Source organism: Canis aureus, chromosome 25, assembly GCF_053574225.1.
Source record: "Canis aureus isolate CA01 chromosome 25, VMU_Caureus_v.1.0, whole genome shotgun sequence".
NCBI classification, from domain to species: Eukaryota; Metazoa; Chordata; class Mammalia; order Carnivora; family Canidae; genus Canis; species Canis aureus.
In genome coordinates, this window is record NC_135635.1 from 30,949,829 (window position 1) to 30,969,134 (window position 19,306).

The 19,306-nt window shown below is 34.6% G+C and overlaps 1 protein-coding gene across 11 annotated transcripts in view; it reads left to right on the plus strand.

Moving 5' to 3' along the window:
• Positions 1-13,177, plus strand: part of LMO3 (LIM domain only 3) — a 56,055-nt gene extending 42,878 nt beyond the window's left edge. For all 11 annotated transcript variants that reach the window (XM_077870924.1, XM_077870920.1, XM_077870915.1 and 8 more), the window contains 2 exons: positions 333-458; positions 10,223-13,177. In XM_077870924.1, the coding sequence (XP_077727050.1) occupies positions 333-458; positions 10,223-10,328 (232 nt within the window). In that variant the 3' untranslated portion in view covers positions 10,329-13,177. The remainder of the gene's footprint in view (positions 1-332; positions 459-10,222) is intronic.
• The last annotated feature ends 6,129 nt before the right edge of the window (positions 13,178-19,306 follow it).

Genomic DNA, 19,306 nt, shown 5'->3' on the forward strand with positions numbered 1-19,306 from the left:
AAAAATTTCTATTTACTGCATATTCTATCCAGTAGAAGATTTTTGCTATGAATTCACTCCCAAGGACTTGTTTGCATGCGGTTATGTAAGCTTCCTAATATATTTGTCTTTTCCTTTTCTTCTCAAACGAGATGTGATTTTCATCAAGAAAGGTCAACTGAGTATGTAACAGAGAAGAATACTTATGTGTCTGCCTTGGATAAAACTTGCTTGTGTACATCATAAGGCATTGTGTATTGATAGCTTTGCAAGGTGTACTGGCACCTTCTCTAGACATCATCTCAGATCTCCTTGTAAGAGTTTGAAAAAAAAAAAAATGTTTATTGTTCCAGGCTCTTCGGTGTAACGGGAAACTGTGCCGCCTGTAGTAAGCTCATCCCTGCCTTTGAGATGGTGATGCGCGCCAAGGACAATGTTTACCACCTGGACTGCTTTGCATGTCAGCTTTGTAATCAAAGGTAAGCGGATTTCATTCTGGTGTCTAAAAAATAGCAAACCTCTTTTTGCTAGTTATTTACTTAATAAGTGGCAATTATATATTTTACTTAAAGCAATTAATCTCAGCATTTTTGTTTTCTGCAAACATTCATCTGGTGCCAGAGACAAAACCACTGAGGGGAAATGTCTTAAAACTATGCTTCTTCTACCTGTGGGAAGAACATGCTAAAGCAGGATGAGAAAAGAAATGAAGACACTGCTACCAACTTTAGTTTTCTTATTATTTGTTCTTTATTGTTTTTCTTCTTTAAAAATTATGTTTAAAAAATCTCTAAAATTTACTTTAAAACTTTAAAAAGATCTTTAAAGTCTTCTGCCTTTTTAAAAGTAGGCTTCATAATCTTCACTTCTTTCGTACTATGAACAAACACATTTGCACTGAGACAAATATACAGGAACTTGTAGGACATGTCTATCTTCATCTTATTTTTCCTATTTATTGCTGTCCTCTCTCTTGATTTCTTATCTTGAATTTTAACCTTGTTTTATATGTACTTTTAAAGTTGCTTTACGTCTCTTTGGGAATGAGGCCAGATATAGCAGAGAATTAAACACTTATCAGCATTGGACAGGCAGCATAGGCAAATGGGAAGAGTATTGCACAAGGAATCTAGAAACCTAAATTCTACTCTGGACTTGGCCCCCCACAAGATATATAACCATCCATCAACCATTTTAGCTCTCCCAACCTCAGTTTTCTCATTTACAGCAAAGGGGAGCTGGATTAGTCAATCTCAGAGAACTCTTTCATCTCAAAGCATTATCACTTTATTCCATTTTTTCTTCTTGAAAGCTATAAGTTTTATTTCCAGTGGGAATGTTGTACCCCTGATACCTGTTTTATATGATAAATGCAGAGGATATAAGAATATGAAACTGTGCGTATTAAAATATATTTAAAAACCTAGTACACCTGGGGGGTGTTAATGAAAATATATTCAATGTGAGTGTGACAACAGCTGGACATAGTATATAATCAAGATATATTAGTTTCACCAAGTTCTCAGTTACTATGATTTGCCCTGCTTTCCTACTCAGTGCAGCATCTTCTTATGAAATCCTGTATAAAGTAGTAGAAAGAACATGATGTTTACAGGGAGAACTGGATTCAAATTCCCATGCCATCATATATTAGCTATGACATCTTGAATCTGTTACTTAATCTCTGAGATTGGTTTCCACCCCCTGACAATGGAGACACTAATACCTATCTTACAGATTTTGGAAATTAAATGAAATCCTTTTATTAAATACCAGGAACACAATTGCCTCTAAAAAAGAAGCGCTTTTGTTTTGATACTTATTGTAATTTACTCAATTTACTCTTACCAAATAATATTCCATTAACTTGGTTTTTACACAAGATATATATCTCAAAAAAAGATATACCTCAATAATATTTCCTGCTAGATGTAGATGTTCAGAGTAGTGCCCAGTATACCTTACAATATCTAATTCATCCAGGAAATAATTTAGGAAGTCATGATACAACACCTTGAGTCTTCCCAACAAACTTTTGTACTCAAAGCAGGTTAACTCAGTCTATGGTGACTTTTAGCAAAAAAATAAATTGGCAAATATATGTGTAAGGGTATAGATACATGGACATAAATATCCACACATTCATATAGACATTTATATGCATGTGTACATGTATGTGTATATATTTTAAAGAGATATAAAAAGTAAATCTAGAATTCTTCCGTCTATTTGTCATATTGATCTACTAACAATTCAGTTATCTTTATGCAAGAACAAAATTTACTGCTTTCCTACTTATAAAAGAGTACATATTCATGGTAGAAATTTTAGAAAATAGAAAAAGGCAAAGAATCATATTGTCCCATATCTCAGTATTCTAAAAGAAGTATTTTAATATTTTGGTGTATAGCTTGCCATATGTTTTCTTATGCACATATGACAAATGACATTATAGCATATATTTTATAATACATTTGAGCTGTTTAAAGAAAAAAAAAACAGGGGAGAAGCCTAATGTTTGATATTTGAACTTTTTCATTTAATGTAGTATGCTTTTTCACTTGCCCTTACAAATTCTTTTAAGATATTTTAAGCTTTCTCATGTTCTGTTTTATGAATGGAGCTTCATATTTTAAATCGGTCCTTTATCGTCAGATGTGTAGGCTATTTCTTCACATTTTCCTATTATCAATATTGTCAACATAATATGGACTTTATAAACAAAGAGTATTCAAGCCTGTGTCGGGATAAATTCACAGGATCACAATTAATCAGACAAAACATATAACTGTTTAAAGGCTTATGTTATATGTTGTTAAAATGCTCTCCAGAACAGTTATACCAATTATTCTCACACCAGAAATGTAAAAGCTATGTATTCTTACATTCACTCTAACACTGGGATGATTACTTAAAAAGAAATCCCTGTCACCCTGAGGGATCAAAGATGGTATCCCATTATAATTTTTAATTAGTATTTATTTGATTTCTAGTGGCCCTTTGATATTTCTTCTTTTAGGGAACTGCTGTTTATGCCCTTTGTCCATTTTTCCATTAGGGCAGGCTCCCCTATTTTATCCGTGTTCTACACAGAAAATTAAAACATCACTCAAGTGCTAAGCCCAGCCTAAATTCTATTATGATGCAAAGTAATTGTAGGTTGTTAATGCTATTTACAAATCATATATCAATTTTATTTCACCATTGAAATAAAAAGTTGCATTCACAATTAAGTCTATCTTCTCCGTAGAACTCAGTCAAGTAAGACAAACACTCCTAAATTCTGACTCTAAAACTGTTCACATTCTTATTGCTGCAAAATACTATTCTAGTATCATTATTAAAGTACCTAATATATTTCCGTGTTCGCTTCATTTATTACATGCCATAATGGCACTGCATATCTTTAGTGCTGGTTATGCACAATTAGCACTTAGTTATTGTCTTGTCACTTCAGCCCCTACAAGACAAACTTCTTTAATGCAAGAAGTCAGCTAATCTCCATCAGTCAAGCAGAGCAGACAAATTTTGTTACTCTGAATACAGAAGGTTTTCAACACAGGAGATTTTCTTTTTACTTTGACATTTGCTGGGGAAATCCTCTCCAATAAAGCCATATGCCACATGACTATACTTCCAGTAGCCAAATCATTATGATAGCATTGCACATTTTCAAGTAAAACACAAAGCAAATAGGTAATTTATAGGCACTTTCCCTTAAGTAAACTTTATTGACATCTGAAATTGTGGCATTATAAATGCTTATGAATTTTATTTAGCAGTCATTTCATCTTCACTTGTAAATCAAAACATCATTAATATCTAAAGCATTTCTGAATGTTTCAAAAATGGTAGTAAAAATAACTTTTCAGGATTGGTTGTTTCTTGTCCTTACCCTCTTTGCTCTTTTTTTTTTAGATGGGTATGGCTAAAGATGTGAACCCTGAATTAGAAATCTAAAGTTTTTCTATATTAAGAGAAGCAGAGGAATGTTATTTTGAGAATCTTGGATGATCACTTGAATCTCACTCAGAACTGGAAAATTCTGGGTAATAGGTTAATATCTTAAAGATGACTAAGCCCCTCCTCCTTAGAAAATTCTGTAAAACTAAATGATGGTTGTATAAGAAAAGGAAAGAACCATGTTCATTTGTAAGGAAATTGCCTCACATACGTAGGACTGTATAACCTTAAAGAATAAAAGCACTGGGCTAGGCTCTGGAAAGAAAGATGAATAAAAACTAATTTCTCTCTTAGAGATACTCAGAGCTATGGGATAGATGAAACATCAAAGACTAACAGAAGAGTATCATCAATGATAAACAGATCTATACAGAGGGAAGAGAGGTCTGTCCATGTTGAAGTCTTAGAGAAGCATCAAAGGGCTGATGTGTCAGGTTTTAAAAGAGAACTTCCCAGGACTGTTTGGAATGTAAGAATTATGTCTGGTGGGGGTTAGGGAAGATGAGGAAGCCAAGGAGCAGTGAGAAAAGGGTTTTCCAGACAGATGGAGCATCATGCAAGGAATGGAAGTGTGAAAGCATTTAATGTGTGCAGGAAATGAAAAGTAGCTCAGAGTGCTCAGAGATTAGAGTTTGGAAGGGATATGGAAAGGGAGGGAATGGCATGAGGATCAGGAGGAGGTAAAATTGGAAAGGTGGAAGTCAATGAATTAAAGTCAAAATGAACACAAATTCAAATTATCTAAAATACCATTGTTACTTAAAGCTAGTTGGTTCTGGAATAAATCTGCCTTAACCAATATTTACTGACCACCCAGCTCAAGTGGTGGTACAATCTATGGTGGTATTTCGAAAGGTTCAAAAGAACCATAACTCATAGGCACTTACCTCAGCACTGCAGTCCAGATTGGGAGACTTGTTACCTATTCATGAGAACATCTGAAATACCAAAGTAAATGATACACCGATAAATAAGTGCTTTGGGAAAGATCAGAATGAGTTGGCATGGTCAGGGAATATTGATGGAAAGAATGGAAACTAAAGAATTTTTAAAATTTAGGGGCACCTGAGTGGCTCAGTAGTTGAGTGTCTAGCTTCGGCTCAGGTAGTTGATCCCAGGGTCCTGGGATCGAGTCCCACATCGGGGTCCCCATAGAGAGCCTGCTTCTCTCTCTGCCTATGTCTCTGCCTCTCTCTCTGTGTCTCTCATGAATAAATTAAATTAAAAACCTTTTTAAAAAAGAATTTTTATAATTTAAACAGATGGAAAAAAGGGAGAAATAGTTCTGGTTAAGGAATGGCTTAAACAAAGGTGAAAGAACTTTCATTAACAAATAATAATGACAACAGAATTCTTATATAGTGCTGATCGTACACCAGACCCTGTTCTGTCTTACATCTGCTCACTTAGTACTCAATATAATGAGGTACTATTATTAGCTTCATTTTACAGATGAAGTCACTGAAGTACAGAAAATTTAAGTAACTTGCCCCAGAGAACACAGGCAGAAAATGGTAGACTCAGAAATGAGAACCCAGACAGTCTGGGTTTAGTCTCTGGACTAAGAGCTGATAGGAGGGCCCTGAACTCTTTCAAGAGGGGTATTTTATTTCCTGACTGGGCAGACATAAATGGAAATAGATATGGTGAAGTTAAGCAAGGTAGACTTTGAATAATTTACAGCAGGGTTCGGGATGTGGGTAGTATAAATTGGTGCAGAATAAGTGATTAGGAATGAAGTATGTAATGAAAGCTGGACTATCTTTGGGAGAAGCGAGTAGATGTGTTCACAGTTTATAGGGGTGGGATGTTACGTATATAATCAGTACCTCTTACTGAAAACAAAGTACAGTATCAAAATCTTCATCTCTAGTAACTGAGGATGCTAAATAGAAAATAGAGACATTTGGAATATGGACTTGATCTCCTCCACCCCACCTCCCCCCCCACCCTCCATTTTTTTTTAAATATTGTGGAATTAATTATAATTGATAGCCACTGACCTCAGGGATATAAGATGACTAAGTTAACATTTTCATTCTTAGAAAGGATGTGAACAGGAGGTTACAAATAGAGGCTTCTTTGCAGCGGCTTTGGATAACCTGCTTAAAACCACTCTAAGCCTCATATTTTATAAAAATGATTCATTAATTTTATTTATTTTCTATATGTCTCGTTTCTAAGACTGTATGAGTCCAATTAGAATCACTCCAAAATATCTGGAAATTATATCTATTATTAACTCCAAAACATCAAGATTAAATGACAGTAATCCGATTGGGCATCTTTTTATTACTTTACATACTTTTTTTTTTTTTTAATGAAGGCACAATTAATTGAACTAACTACACCACAAGCAATTAGAATTAGATTCCAAGGAAGATTATTTTCAGGAATTTTAGCCTGTAATATTAACATATTTACAGTATCCTCTGGCCATCACTGCTTTTTCTTTTTTTAGATTTTATTCATCCATTCATGAAATATGGCGGGGGGAAGGGGGCGGGCAGAGACACAGGCAGAGGGAGGAGCAGGCTCCATGCAGGGAGCCTGATATGGGACTCGATCCTGGGTTTCCAGGATCATGCCCCAGGCCAAAGGCAGGCGCTAAACTGCTGAGCCACCCGGGCTGCCCCATCAGTGCTTCTATAGTATTTTTTTCTGCCAATGTTAAATCTCATAAGAAGCTCATAACACTGGAAATTAGCCTTTCTCACAAAGTCAGTTATAGATTATCTTGTTAAGCATCTAACATCTGCATTGCTATTTCTCATGTTTATATACAGAACCTTTTAAAGGAGTATACCAATCCAAGGGCACCTGGATGGCCCAGTTGGTTAAGGGACCAATTCTTGATTTTGGCTCAGGTCCTGATCTCAAGGTCGTGAGATTGAGCCTTACAATGGGCTCTGTGCTTAGCTCAGAGTCTGCTTGGGTTTCTCTCTCCCTCTCCCTTTGCCTCTCCCCCTGCACTCTCTTTCTTTCTCTCTCTTTCAAATAAATAAATAAATCTTTTTAAAAAAGAGTATATCAATCCTAATCACAAAGCAGTTATAACCTGCTTTAACCATAGTTTTCAAAACTGTTTTAAGGTATATGTGTAAGTGTGACATTTCTCGCTCATGGTCTGTTTTGTCTTGACCTTTCAATATGAATTGAAATGCACATAAAATGTACTTTGTGCAGTTGACAACATTAGCAACAAAATATTTTAGGTAGGAATATTTTAGATGATTCCAAACTTCTCATTGATGAATTACCAACCTCTCATTGAATGATAGGCAGACATTTTTTAAAGTTATGCAAAGGAATCTTAGCAATACAAAAAAAAACCTGTATTAACTTCATAGCCTTATGCTTTACTGCCTTCACGTAAAGCATGGGTCTTGAGGCCAAAGAGACCAGAGTCCCTTTCCTTCCTCTATCATACACATTCTAGCTATGGAGCCTTGGCAGATTTTTTTTTTTAATTCTGGGAGGAAGCCTTAGGTTTTTCATCTGAAAAAAAAAATATTTACTTTCTCAGTTGAACATAAGGAATAAAAGTGATCATGCATATACATGCTTAGCATTAGCACATGGTAAGTACTGTGCAAAAGGTGGCTATTTTATTTATTCATACTCCAAACATTGAGGTAAGGCTTCACATACTTCATTTCTACTTTTTACCACACACTTAGAGGGATCCCTGGGTGGCGCAGCGGTTTGGCGCCTGCCTTTGGCCCAGGGCGCGATCCTGGAGACCCGGGATCGAATCCCACGTCGGGCTCCCGGTGCATGGAGCCTGCTTCTCCCTCTGCCTATGTCTGTGCCTCTCTCTCTCTCTCTCTGTGACTATCATAAATAAATTAAAAAAAAAAATTACCACACACTTAGAAAAGTCACTTACATTAAAGATAAGAAAAAATGAAGTTTCATCTTCAATATCTTAAGTGGAAGGTTGGGATTTGAACTCTATTCACTGCAATATACCTCTCAGCCTCTCATATACTTCTTATTTTAACATCCCTACAATCCAGTGATGTAGCTGTTTTATCTTACCCACACAGAGTTGACTCAGAGAAAGTATGAAATGTACCCTATAACTTGCATTGGGTAGCATCAGGGCACAAGATTTGGTCCCCAGGCTCTTGGTTCAATACTTTTCTTATGATAATTACTCTGAATATATTAATCTGCAAACAAAAATTATCTAAACTCCAAGACTTCTGAAGGTAAGAATGATGTAACTTCACATGACAAAAAAAAAAAAAATGTTTTATTTGGGGTACTTGGCTGGCTCAGTTGGTAGAACATGTGACTCTTTATCTCTGGGTAGTGAGTTCAAGCCCTAAATAGAGCATACTTCTAAAAAAAAAAATGAGGGTTTTTTTTTTATTGTGAATAGAATTTGGGGGCTTGTTAGAAAATTAAAGCAAAATTTTAGACAATATGGAGTTGAATGAGTATTTCCAATTCAGTTGATTTTTTATAAAGAAAAAAAATTAGTAATATTAGCTAGAACACAAGAGTATTTGTTGAATTTATTTATTTATATGTGCTATTTTATCATTAGCTTTTTGGTTCAAATTATTTTCAACAGTAATAGAAATTGAAAGTTTTGAAGAGTAGTGAGATATATACTACATGCTATTTTATGGAATTTCACATAAAATATATATATCTAATTTGGCTACTTAGTTTGTCAAACAGAAGAAATATTACCTTTTTTCATCATATCTTAATGATCAGGATAATCTACAAAAACTGGTTTACTCACACACCGCTTTTTAAGCACAATATTTAAAGTTTATAGTTAGCAACTAATAAAAAGAAGATATACTTAAGGTTCAAACTTGAATGTTCATTCTATCCAATAGCCCTGACCACAAACTCCAGGACTTCAAGATCAACGCTTACTTTGTACTTTCAATCCAACATCATCAGCAGGCAGTAATCCTGGGGAAAAAAAAAAGTAAATTCCACAAATAAACAGACCAATCTTCCTTTAAGAGGAAAGCTAATTCTTTTCAATCTACTTTTTTTATTACACTATTTTCCCCTCTATCTACTTAGCTAGAATAAGGATAAATTTCCAAAGCTACCCAGTTGGAAAATAAATAGGTTCACTGTTTGTCTAGCATTCCAATCTTTGCAAATGTAAATCAGTCCAACTGCTCCTCATTTAAACCTTCAACTTCACAAAACATTAAAGGGTTGCTTTCACTACACAATTTAATCTATCCACTAAGATTTCTGCTTGAACATCATTCGAAATTGACTATCTGATAAAGAGAGACCACTATCAAAGTTCAGTGAGGTCAACTTGTATAATTACAAGTAGTTTTACTGGGTCAACTCTACTAGACACTGCTGTCTGAAGGTTAAATTGTTACAATTAAAAATATATACAGATCTCCCCAGAGTTACTTTATTGTTAAATGTACTGGAAACAGCACGAGCATTTATTTCTGACCTTAATTGTGTCCAATGTGTCACCGCTGGGAAATTATACAAAAAGAGCACTTATTAAAAACATTACAATCTTGCACATTAAACAATGCTTTATAGAATAAAATACATAATTAGCTACTGGAAACTAGTTTATTTATCACATCAATATTAAGAAGTTCATTCAGGTTATTCCCTTTGGTTTAATTGGAAGTGCGCTAAAAAATGACATTTAATATTTCATAGTTGGTGAACTTGCCACAAACAAAGGAATATGGCCAAGCATCAGAGTCTGATGCTAAAACAACTTTTCCTTCACAACAATCACTTCCAGATTACTAGAATTTAATCACATTTTAATAACAGAGAGTAAAAGGAAGCTTTAAATGGGAAGCTTTAAAATGGGCCACTTTCTAATTGTTTGATACATTTTAATGCCTTTTACTTTTTTTTTTTTTAATAAAGTGAATAAATGGCCAATGGGAAACCTTCCGGAATCACTGCAATGAAATATTGTTAACATTCTTTCTTTTATTTTAATGACTGTAAATATAGATTAATTATTCTTTTTTTCTTTCCAAAGTTGTGATAAACATCACCTCTGCTGCTCGAGGTGTTCTTCTCGATTTTCCTGTGCTGTTTATATATAAATGTAGGATTTCAAATTTTGTGTGCAATGTTTCATTTAATGACCTACATGGTTTAATTTCAACAATAAAGGTAACTTTCTAAACTAAGCTTTCAAACTCAGGGAATTACCATGTGACATTATTTTGAGGAAAAGAAATCTTCAAATCTGTAGATTGGAGTGAAATGATCTTAACACATTTTATTTTTTAAAATATTTCAGATTTTGTGTTGGAGACAAATTTTTCCTAAAGAATAACATGATCCTCTGCCAGACGGACTACGAAGAAGGTTTAATGAAAGAAGGTTATGCACCCCAGGTCCGCTGATGTATCAACATCACCCCATTAAGAATACAAAGCACTACATTCTTTTATCTTTTTTGCTCCACATGTATATAAGAATTGACACAGGAACCGACTGAATAGCGTAGATATAGGAAAGCAGGATGGTTATATGGAATAAAAGGCGGACTGCATCTGTATGTAGTGAAATTGCCCCAGTTCAGAGTTGAATGTTTATTATTAAAAAAAAAAAAGTAATGTACATATTGCTGGATTTTTTTGCTTGCTATTCGTTTTTGTGTCACTTGGCATGAGATGTTTATTTTCGACTATTGTATATAATGTATTGTAATATTTGAAGCACAAATGTAATACAGTTTTATTGTGTTACCATTTGTGTTCTGTTTGCTTCTTTGTATTGTTGCATTTAGTACAATCAGTGTTTAAACTTACTGTATATTTATGCTTTCTGTATCTACCAGCTATTTTAAATGAGCTGTAACTTTCTAGTAAAGAATTGAAGAGCAAATCTCACTAATGATACACATATAGATAAAGCAAGTCTATCAACATTAAAATACTAAAAAAAAAAAAAAATGAAGACACACACAAAGCATTTTAGCAACATCCACTATTATTGCCACTATGATTTAGAGTCTATCAGTGTTCTCATTATAACCCCCGATTTTCAGGGGGTTAAAGATCAGCTTTAAAAAAATGCATAAAAATTTCATCTTAAAGCACTTTCATTTTATACCAACGTGAAAAGTGCCATTTTTAGAATAACTTTAAAGCTTAGCAGTTATCCTTTTAATATCCTTTGTGTGTGTGTGTGTGTGCTCTTTTCCTACACAATGGCTTTGTTTTATTTGTTGTTTTTTTTTTTTTCAGCCATTTACCCCTTATGTAAACTAGTGCCTTTGGGTATCATGTAAAATTTTTCCAAAGGGTTACTTTAGACAAATGTTACCACAATTATGAGATAATTTTAAAACGATAAACTTCTTGTACAAATTTTGCCCAGATTTCTCCCTAAGAGCTAAGGGTTTAATAACTTTATGGCTTGATAAATTTCTGGCACTGAAAGGATTTGAGTGCAAATCTACTGAAACTATGATAATGCACACTGAAGCTATGATGATATTTGAGTAGTGAGCTTACTTTTGATCAGAGCAACATAGTTCTCACAGAATCTTCTAGAAGAAAAAAAAAAGGGATTGTCAAAGAGCTGAGAACTGGTGATTATATATTTTTCTGTATTTACCTGACACTTATTTTAATGTTCAAAAGTGAAGACTTTAAAAGTTTGACGTGTCTTACTCTTACTGCCTTCTTTAAGTAGTTACCATCTCAGAATATATCACACTTAAGGCTGAAATCTGTCATTCCATTTTTTCAAGGGTGAAAAATTATTCCCTTACCAACATGATAGATGAAAAAGAAGAAAGTCTTCTAGAAACAAATTATGGAGACTGTTATTTCAATTACAATTAAGGAAATAAAAGTAAGACTATGATCCCTTCTTCTTCTGGGTTGCTCACACTTTGCTTCTTTGCTTCTGCTCCCTCTAATAGAACTACTTTTCAACAAATCTAATTCGACACAGGCACAGTGAAGCATATTTTTGCTAGAGCAAATTTAGTGCTGTGGGATTTATTTTTTATTTTTATTTTTTTTTGTTTTTGGATCACTTGTATAGGAAACAATAATATTTCCCTGTGTTATTTGCATACATATTTTGTCCTGCCAATATATGCATTGCAGATGAAAATTAAATATGATACCTGAATTCTTGGTTTGGGGCCAAAATATTAAACAAAATAATGCTGGTGTGGATTTGAGTTGTTTTAAAACAAAGCTTTATTATGGACATGCATGTGAATCTGGATGTTGCTTCTCATTTTTACGAAATGGTTCTGTGAAAAGTGAATGATATGTATTTTTACAAATACTTCATGGTTAAGAATGTTCAAGTCACATGTCCCCCAGATTTGAGACATACCGAAGAAAAGAATTTCAAAAATAGCTATTTGGGGCCCATAAAATAATTATTATTTTAGCCTTAGAGTCTTACATTTGTTTCATGATAAGACTTGCATAGCCAAAAACAAAACCAAAACCAAACAAAAGGTGGGGGGATAGGGTGGGGGGGGGGGATAGGTGAAAAGTGGTTTTCTTAAGCAGCCCTTTGAGTCCCCATTAGGAAGTGTCTGAAATTATCGTGGATGTGAAATTGTAATTGCCAGTATCTTTCTCAAATGATCTTTGCTAGATTTAAATGGTTTGCATATGTTTATCAATATGTTAAAATACTTGTAAATTGGGAACAAACTTCTCTTAGCTTCTGGAAGCTGTTCAATTAGGATTGCTGCCCAAAAACCAAACAAGTTTTTATTGCCTTTTCTTTTCCCAAATCCTTCGGGAATTAATTCTTATGCTTTTTACTCCAAACAAAATTACTCACCTGGATTGAAGATTAAGGCCTTAATCTCTTTAGATTATCTCTAATCTCCATGAAATTGTGCAACCAGAGAGAAATGGGTTATTTTATAGCTAATTGCCCATAAATAGTAGCATTTTTGACCTGAAGTACTAAGCTAATTGTCTTGACTACGCAAAGTCCCCGAATTGTTGTCAACTTTCCCCTTTGTGTTGTGTAGCCCTGACGCCACCTAGCTTGTTGCCCGATGCCTCCAGTAGGACACCTCTAAAGGAGCTTTGATTTCTCAAGCAGTGAAAGCTCCCTTCCTAACATGCATCTCAGAGAGGCTGCCTACGATGAGGGACCAGGCACCTCCACTCCTCTAGAGTGCTGGCTGAGTTTAAAAGCTGACCAGTGTTTGTAATTTCATTTTCATCTTGCTTAATAAATATCTGCTGGATTCTTTCTTTCATTCATTTTTTATATTTGGATTTATGTTTTTAATAAAAGGGTATTTACTCTGATTGCGCTTAATTGGCAAAATCTAAGATGATATCTAGAAAGTGTACATTGAGTCCTCTTGAAAAAAGGATAAAAATGTGTAAGGACATTTACTTTGAAAAGATAAATCATAACAAGCATAGACAGAATACCTCAAATACTTTCTCCAAATGTTACTTTTAGGATTTCTGAGCTAAGTAGTTTATTGTTACTTACTTTTGTGGGGAAAATAAAACTGTCAAAAATGAAGGTAGCAATCGCGGGGTGTAATCTTGTACATTTACACAAATTTCAAGTGATCTTCCTGAAAGCAACTGTGTTGCTGTCATCAGACAAAATTTCAAATTTCCTATTTTCTGTATAATGAATTAAAACAAAACTTCAACTAAATCCTACATTTTCAGGGAAGAGATGTTGCGCCTAAAATGAAACAGGGTGCTGAAAATTATCTCTGTGGTAAAACATACCGTGCACAAGTGGTTTCCTTTTAACTATCACTTAAAGCAAGCTACTCTCACCAGACACTTAAACAATTTCATAGAAATGATATAGGCCAAACATGTTTAGCGTTCACTTCAGCAAGTTGCAAAAACAATCTGCATGTTCATTGTAATAGGCCATTAGCGTAGAATACAATTTTAGCAAAAGCCTTTTGATTACTACTGTTTCTTTAAAACACCATTATAGATATTTCTTAAGTGTGATTTTAATGCGAGTTAAGGTAATAGCAAAATATTAATATGGGCATTATTTCAGTTGACATTAATTGAGTACCTACTATGTGACAGGCCTTGCCCTGAGCATTCAGATAGCCCCCTATAGGGCTGAGTTAGGTCCTCCATATGCCAGAAAATTTATTGTATCTTTGCGCTGGTTTATACTCATCTCCAACCTACAAATAATGAGCACACAGAAGCGATACCATTGTCTACCTATTCAGCATGTCACTGGTATGAAGGTCCCAGAAAATATCTCAAGTAATCAATGTGTTCAGAGAATTATCTCACACAAATTACTCATTAACTCAATAGCACATAATAAAAAAGAACATCAATTAATTAATGAGTCACCCTCAGATCACTATGATTACAACAGAGCTCTGTTGAAACAGCGGTTATAAATGGAGCTGCCTCTCTTTATTCATTGTTTGCAATTGGCCCATTATTTGGCTGAAACCAGTGTCATATTTAACACATGCCTGTAGGTAATTGTGTGATTAGTATCATAAATGAAAAATTCAGAAAGTGTAGTGCTTAGAAGACCTTATAAATGGTCAGAAAAATAAAGACAACTCTCATTTATACTTTGGCTTCCTTTGAGGCCAAGCTGTTAGAAGGATGTTATCTATCTAAAAGATACACTTTTACATTTAAAAGACTTTCGTGCTATAAGCTTTAGCTGCTAAAACAGAAGTAAAATTTACAATACTGTAGAATACACATAAATTAATTTCAGTAACTTTTTACAGAGACTAAAATATGTGTGACCAGTTTTGTAAAAGTGTTGGTACCCCAAAAGAACAGTTTTGCTTTTGGAGGGCCTGGCTTGGGAGGCTGTGTGGAAATTGACAACAGTAGGGTAAGAGAGTAAAAAAAAAAAAAAAAAGAGCCAAATATTATATACAAAGTCACCAACTAAAGTTTCCCAACTATCTTGGTAAAAGCCATTCCAATAAGCTTATAGAATAATTATAGCAGTTCCCTTAGGTAAGTAAGAAACATCTGTTGGTAACACATAGCAGGTGTTAACAATTACACATACTGAAATTTTTAAAAACGTTTTTAATTAAAAGAATTCTGTTTTCTGAAAAGAAGAATATGTTAAATTCAAAGACACTCCTGTTTTGAGCGTGCAGACCACGTAAAGCGCAAAATTGTAAAGCCCAAATCATCTTGGATCAACTAGGTTTCGTGTTTGGTTCAGATCATTGCAATCAAAAGTGAATTGGAATTCACTGCACTTTTTACACAATTTGTATTCTGGGCTGAGAAGCTGAATACTCATGAAATTGGTATAGCAGAGCTGATTACAGAATATTTTGGCTGTATGGGCAAGGTGGTTGCCATTAACTTACCAAATTTAGTGGACACAGTACAAATGAGAACAAGAAACATTCAGAAAAATAGATTATTCAAATCTTTTTCTAACCCTACTTCTGCAGAAGACTTTAAATCACCTAAGACAGTCCATTTGTAACATGTAACTTTATCATATGGCCCATCTTCAATAGCTTTTAATAACAGCTGATGTTCACTGAACACTTACCATGTATCAGGCGGTTTTCCATGCACAAGTAATTTCCACAACACCCCCTGTAACATAGATACTATTACCCCTATTTTATAGATTTTAAATAAAAGCAGAGAGAGGTTGCTTAACTTGTCCAAGGTCTTAGCTTGTAAATAGATTTAAACACAGGTTTTCTGGCTTTCGGACTTAACCACTGTACTATATAATCTCTTACAGCATTGTCGTCATCATCATCATCACCACCACCATTTTTATTGTTTTCTAGCCAAGAGTTGGAAGTTATCTGTGTTTGGTTGAAAATAACAAATATTTCAGAGTTAACGTCATCATTAAAAATGAAAATTGGTAATGAGAGTGATCATATCTTCCTAGATGCATCTGCTTGATCGCTCTTTCTTTCTACTACACCATGAAGGAATATATCTGAGCCACAAAACTAGGATAGCTTGAATAGGGGATCCCTAGTATAGGAGGATCTGGCACAGGAGGTAGTCAACATAGACTTGAGAGTTAGAATAGAAAGCTGCAATTTTCTAAATCAGGATAAACATGCCACGAGGAGATGAGGCTTGAGTCTCCAAAGTCAAGATAATATAAATCAATATGTTATGTGTCTTTGATATTTTCTAATTTGCTTCCATAAGATGATATGGAAACAAAAGTCAGGATAGCAATATGTGTCAAGCGATGTGTTCCCTGGTCTAAAATACTCAAGCTATACAGGATGCTGGCTTTAGGTCACCTGTCAAATAGGTTAGGAACTCTCTAGTCTCAGAATTTTGATGGCAAGCCAGGCTAAAGCAATGGTGGGCAAAGCAGTCATCCTTAACATAGACCAGAGCAAAATGCGATGATTTACAACCTCAGATTACCACAGGAAAATTTCCAAGATGTTCTTCCTTCCACTACATCAACTGCTTGCCGCCATCACCACAGCATCACTTCCAGATATTGGGGTCCTTGTGAGCCTAAATCATTCCAGACGAAGTCCTCTTCAAGGGAATTTTCACCCCACAAGAGTGTTCCTGTATTTTTCAGTATATAATTAGTACTTAAACTGAAGTGCTTAGAGTGGTGATAGCCACAGAGGAATATGGTTAAATGCATCACATAAACAATGTGCTTGTCTTCAATCTAGAAGGCACAGTGGAAGCCCCAGGAATTTTTAGTTGCATGATAGCTTAGGTTAATTACAATATGACTTGCTAAAATGTCAGTAAGAACATCAAGTTTTTCCCAGCCCACATTTGGTGGGGCTGCTATGTTTTCCGAAAGTTAATCTTGACCTGGAACACCTATGTTCTTCTTAGAGTATACTCCATTTACTGTGAATAGTAGCAAGGACTAGAAGACACAAAAACCACATCTGAGGTGGAAATTGGTACATGAGAGAAAATATGAGAGAAAAATTACATATGGGAGAAAATATAGGAGAAAAGGTTGCCTAGAAAGAACCAGTTAACTTCATAAAAAAAATCATTTAACATCTACTATGTGCATGGCAGCACACTAGGCATTTCTAAATTTTTTCTGCCTGAGAGATTTTGGGTGTGTGAAAAATTTGCTCACTGCTATTTATACTTTGTTTAATGCCCAATTTATTAAACATACAGCTCTAACAAATGCAATTTCTCTAAACATTTGTACACCATTTAAACAGCTAATAAACCAAAACTTGTAAATTTAATAAATCAGATCCAACCATTTAAACATTGATTAGAATCTTAGTCAAATTTTTCTAAACATTTCAATAAAATCCAATCTAATGAGCTTCAAGGATTTTAAAACCAGACAAATTCTCATGTTGAGCCAAACATTTTTCTTAAAAAAAGTTTAAACCTGGAACAAAATTATTAAGATAATATTTCTAGATTTTATTTCATATCTTCCTGAGGTTACATTAATAGCAAGTAATTCCTCTTAAAAAATAAGGATATTGTCTCAACTTGTTGAGGTTACAGGGTGTGTTGTTGACTATATGAACTTTGGATGGGGCATGAAAATGGATAACTCTGCTTTAAACAATTAAAACTTGAGCCAGGGATCCCTGGGTGGCGCAGCGGTTTGGCGCCTGCCTTTGGCCCAGGGCGCGATCCTGGAGACCCGGGATCGAATCCCACATTGGGCTCCCGGTGCATGGAGCCTGCTTCTCCCTCTGCCTGTGTCTCTGCCCCTCTCTCTGTGTGTGACTATCATAAATAAAAAAAAAAAAAAAAGAAAAGAAATAAAACTTGAGCCAGTTCTTATCAAATTGGCCAAAAATTTAATAATCATGTTTTTCTTGTTTTACATCAATAGAAATTTTTTAAGCCCAAGTCTTTCAAATAGATGACAATTTCACATAACTCAATGCTTCTTCCCACATTGTGTGTTAGCATTATTGGAAACTTGTGTATATCATTTTCTATTCCATTATAAACTATCAAATCATTTAGAGATTTTTATCTCCTAAGAAATAAGGAATTAAATCTATTCAGTCAGATTTCCTATTAGGACATTTGGCTAATCCTCTGTCTTGCATAAATTATTGGACCCTCTTTTGAACTGATTATAATGCATTACCACCTGTGTTGATTAGTACTTTGCATTTTTGGTATGGTTTGATTTACAATTTTCTACATTTAATCTTCTGTACTTTGAAGATAGAGACAAGTACAGATTGATACTGTATAAATGTGTATACATTCAGTAGAAGGAACAGGCCAGATATAGCATTATATTTAGCTTTTTTAAAAATTATAACCCTATTGTATAATTGACTGTATAACTTTTCCCCTTTTGAATTTAGTTGTAAACTCATGGCTTTCATAGATACAAATGCATTCCAGGTGGATTTAGTAGTAGTAGCTTATATTTCAAGTATTTGTGTGTGTGTGTGTGTGTGTGTGTGTGTGTGTGTGTGTATGTGTGTATGTGTGTGGTTTTTACTATGGGTTTTACTTGTTTTGAAAGACACCACCTTAGAAAACCAGAAAGCCAAAACTAAAGGGCTTGAGAGAAAATGCAGAGTGCAGTACAAGGTGAGCAAAAGGTGAAGTGTTCCAGAAAAGGGTACTCAACCTGAAAATTACAGAGGCCAAACAACCTCAGTGTAAAGGCAACAGTAACAGAAATCACTGAGAAAGAATATCAGTACTAAACATTAGTTGGACATTGAAAAGAAAAGAATAAAGAAACAGAAGAGTAAGTCAGGAGGTGGGACCATCACTTAACGACCCATATCTGGAAGCATTTACCTCACTCTTCATAGGGATATTTGACAAGAGCATATTTATGTTACATCAGATTTATTGCTAGCATCAGATTTATGCAGACCTTGATTACATTTTAGGTAAACATGATTATTATTTATCTTAACACATAGTTTTCTTAGTCCTAATTAATCCTTAATTTTTATTTTCATTTCACTGATGCATTCTGTTAGGGCACATTAGGAAAGGCTTCACAATAGACATTTACACTCTGTCTTAAAGAACCATTGGAAGATGGAAGGAATGTTGATGTTTTTAGAGGGATAACCCTAAATTTAAGTTCACCAAACAATTACTTTCATGATGACTCATCCAGCCAATAACAAGAGAAAGCCAACGAAGATCTTCAAAAAATATATGGCATAACAAATGTCAAAGTCCAGGAAGATGGACTCAAATGGAAATGTACAGGGTAGACCAGGGAGGGACAAGAGGGCATGCTGATAGTTCCATTCCATCAAGAGGCCTTTGTAAGAACCAAGGAAAGAGATAAACACCTACACACTTTAGTGATTGGAGAGTAAAAAGAGGTGGGGAAAGCAACGAAAAACAAACAATTTTGCTAAATATAGCAGTTGACTAAATGTGAAGAGAACAAT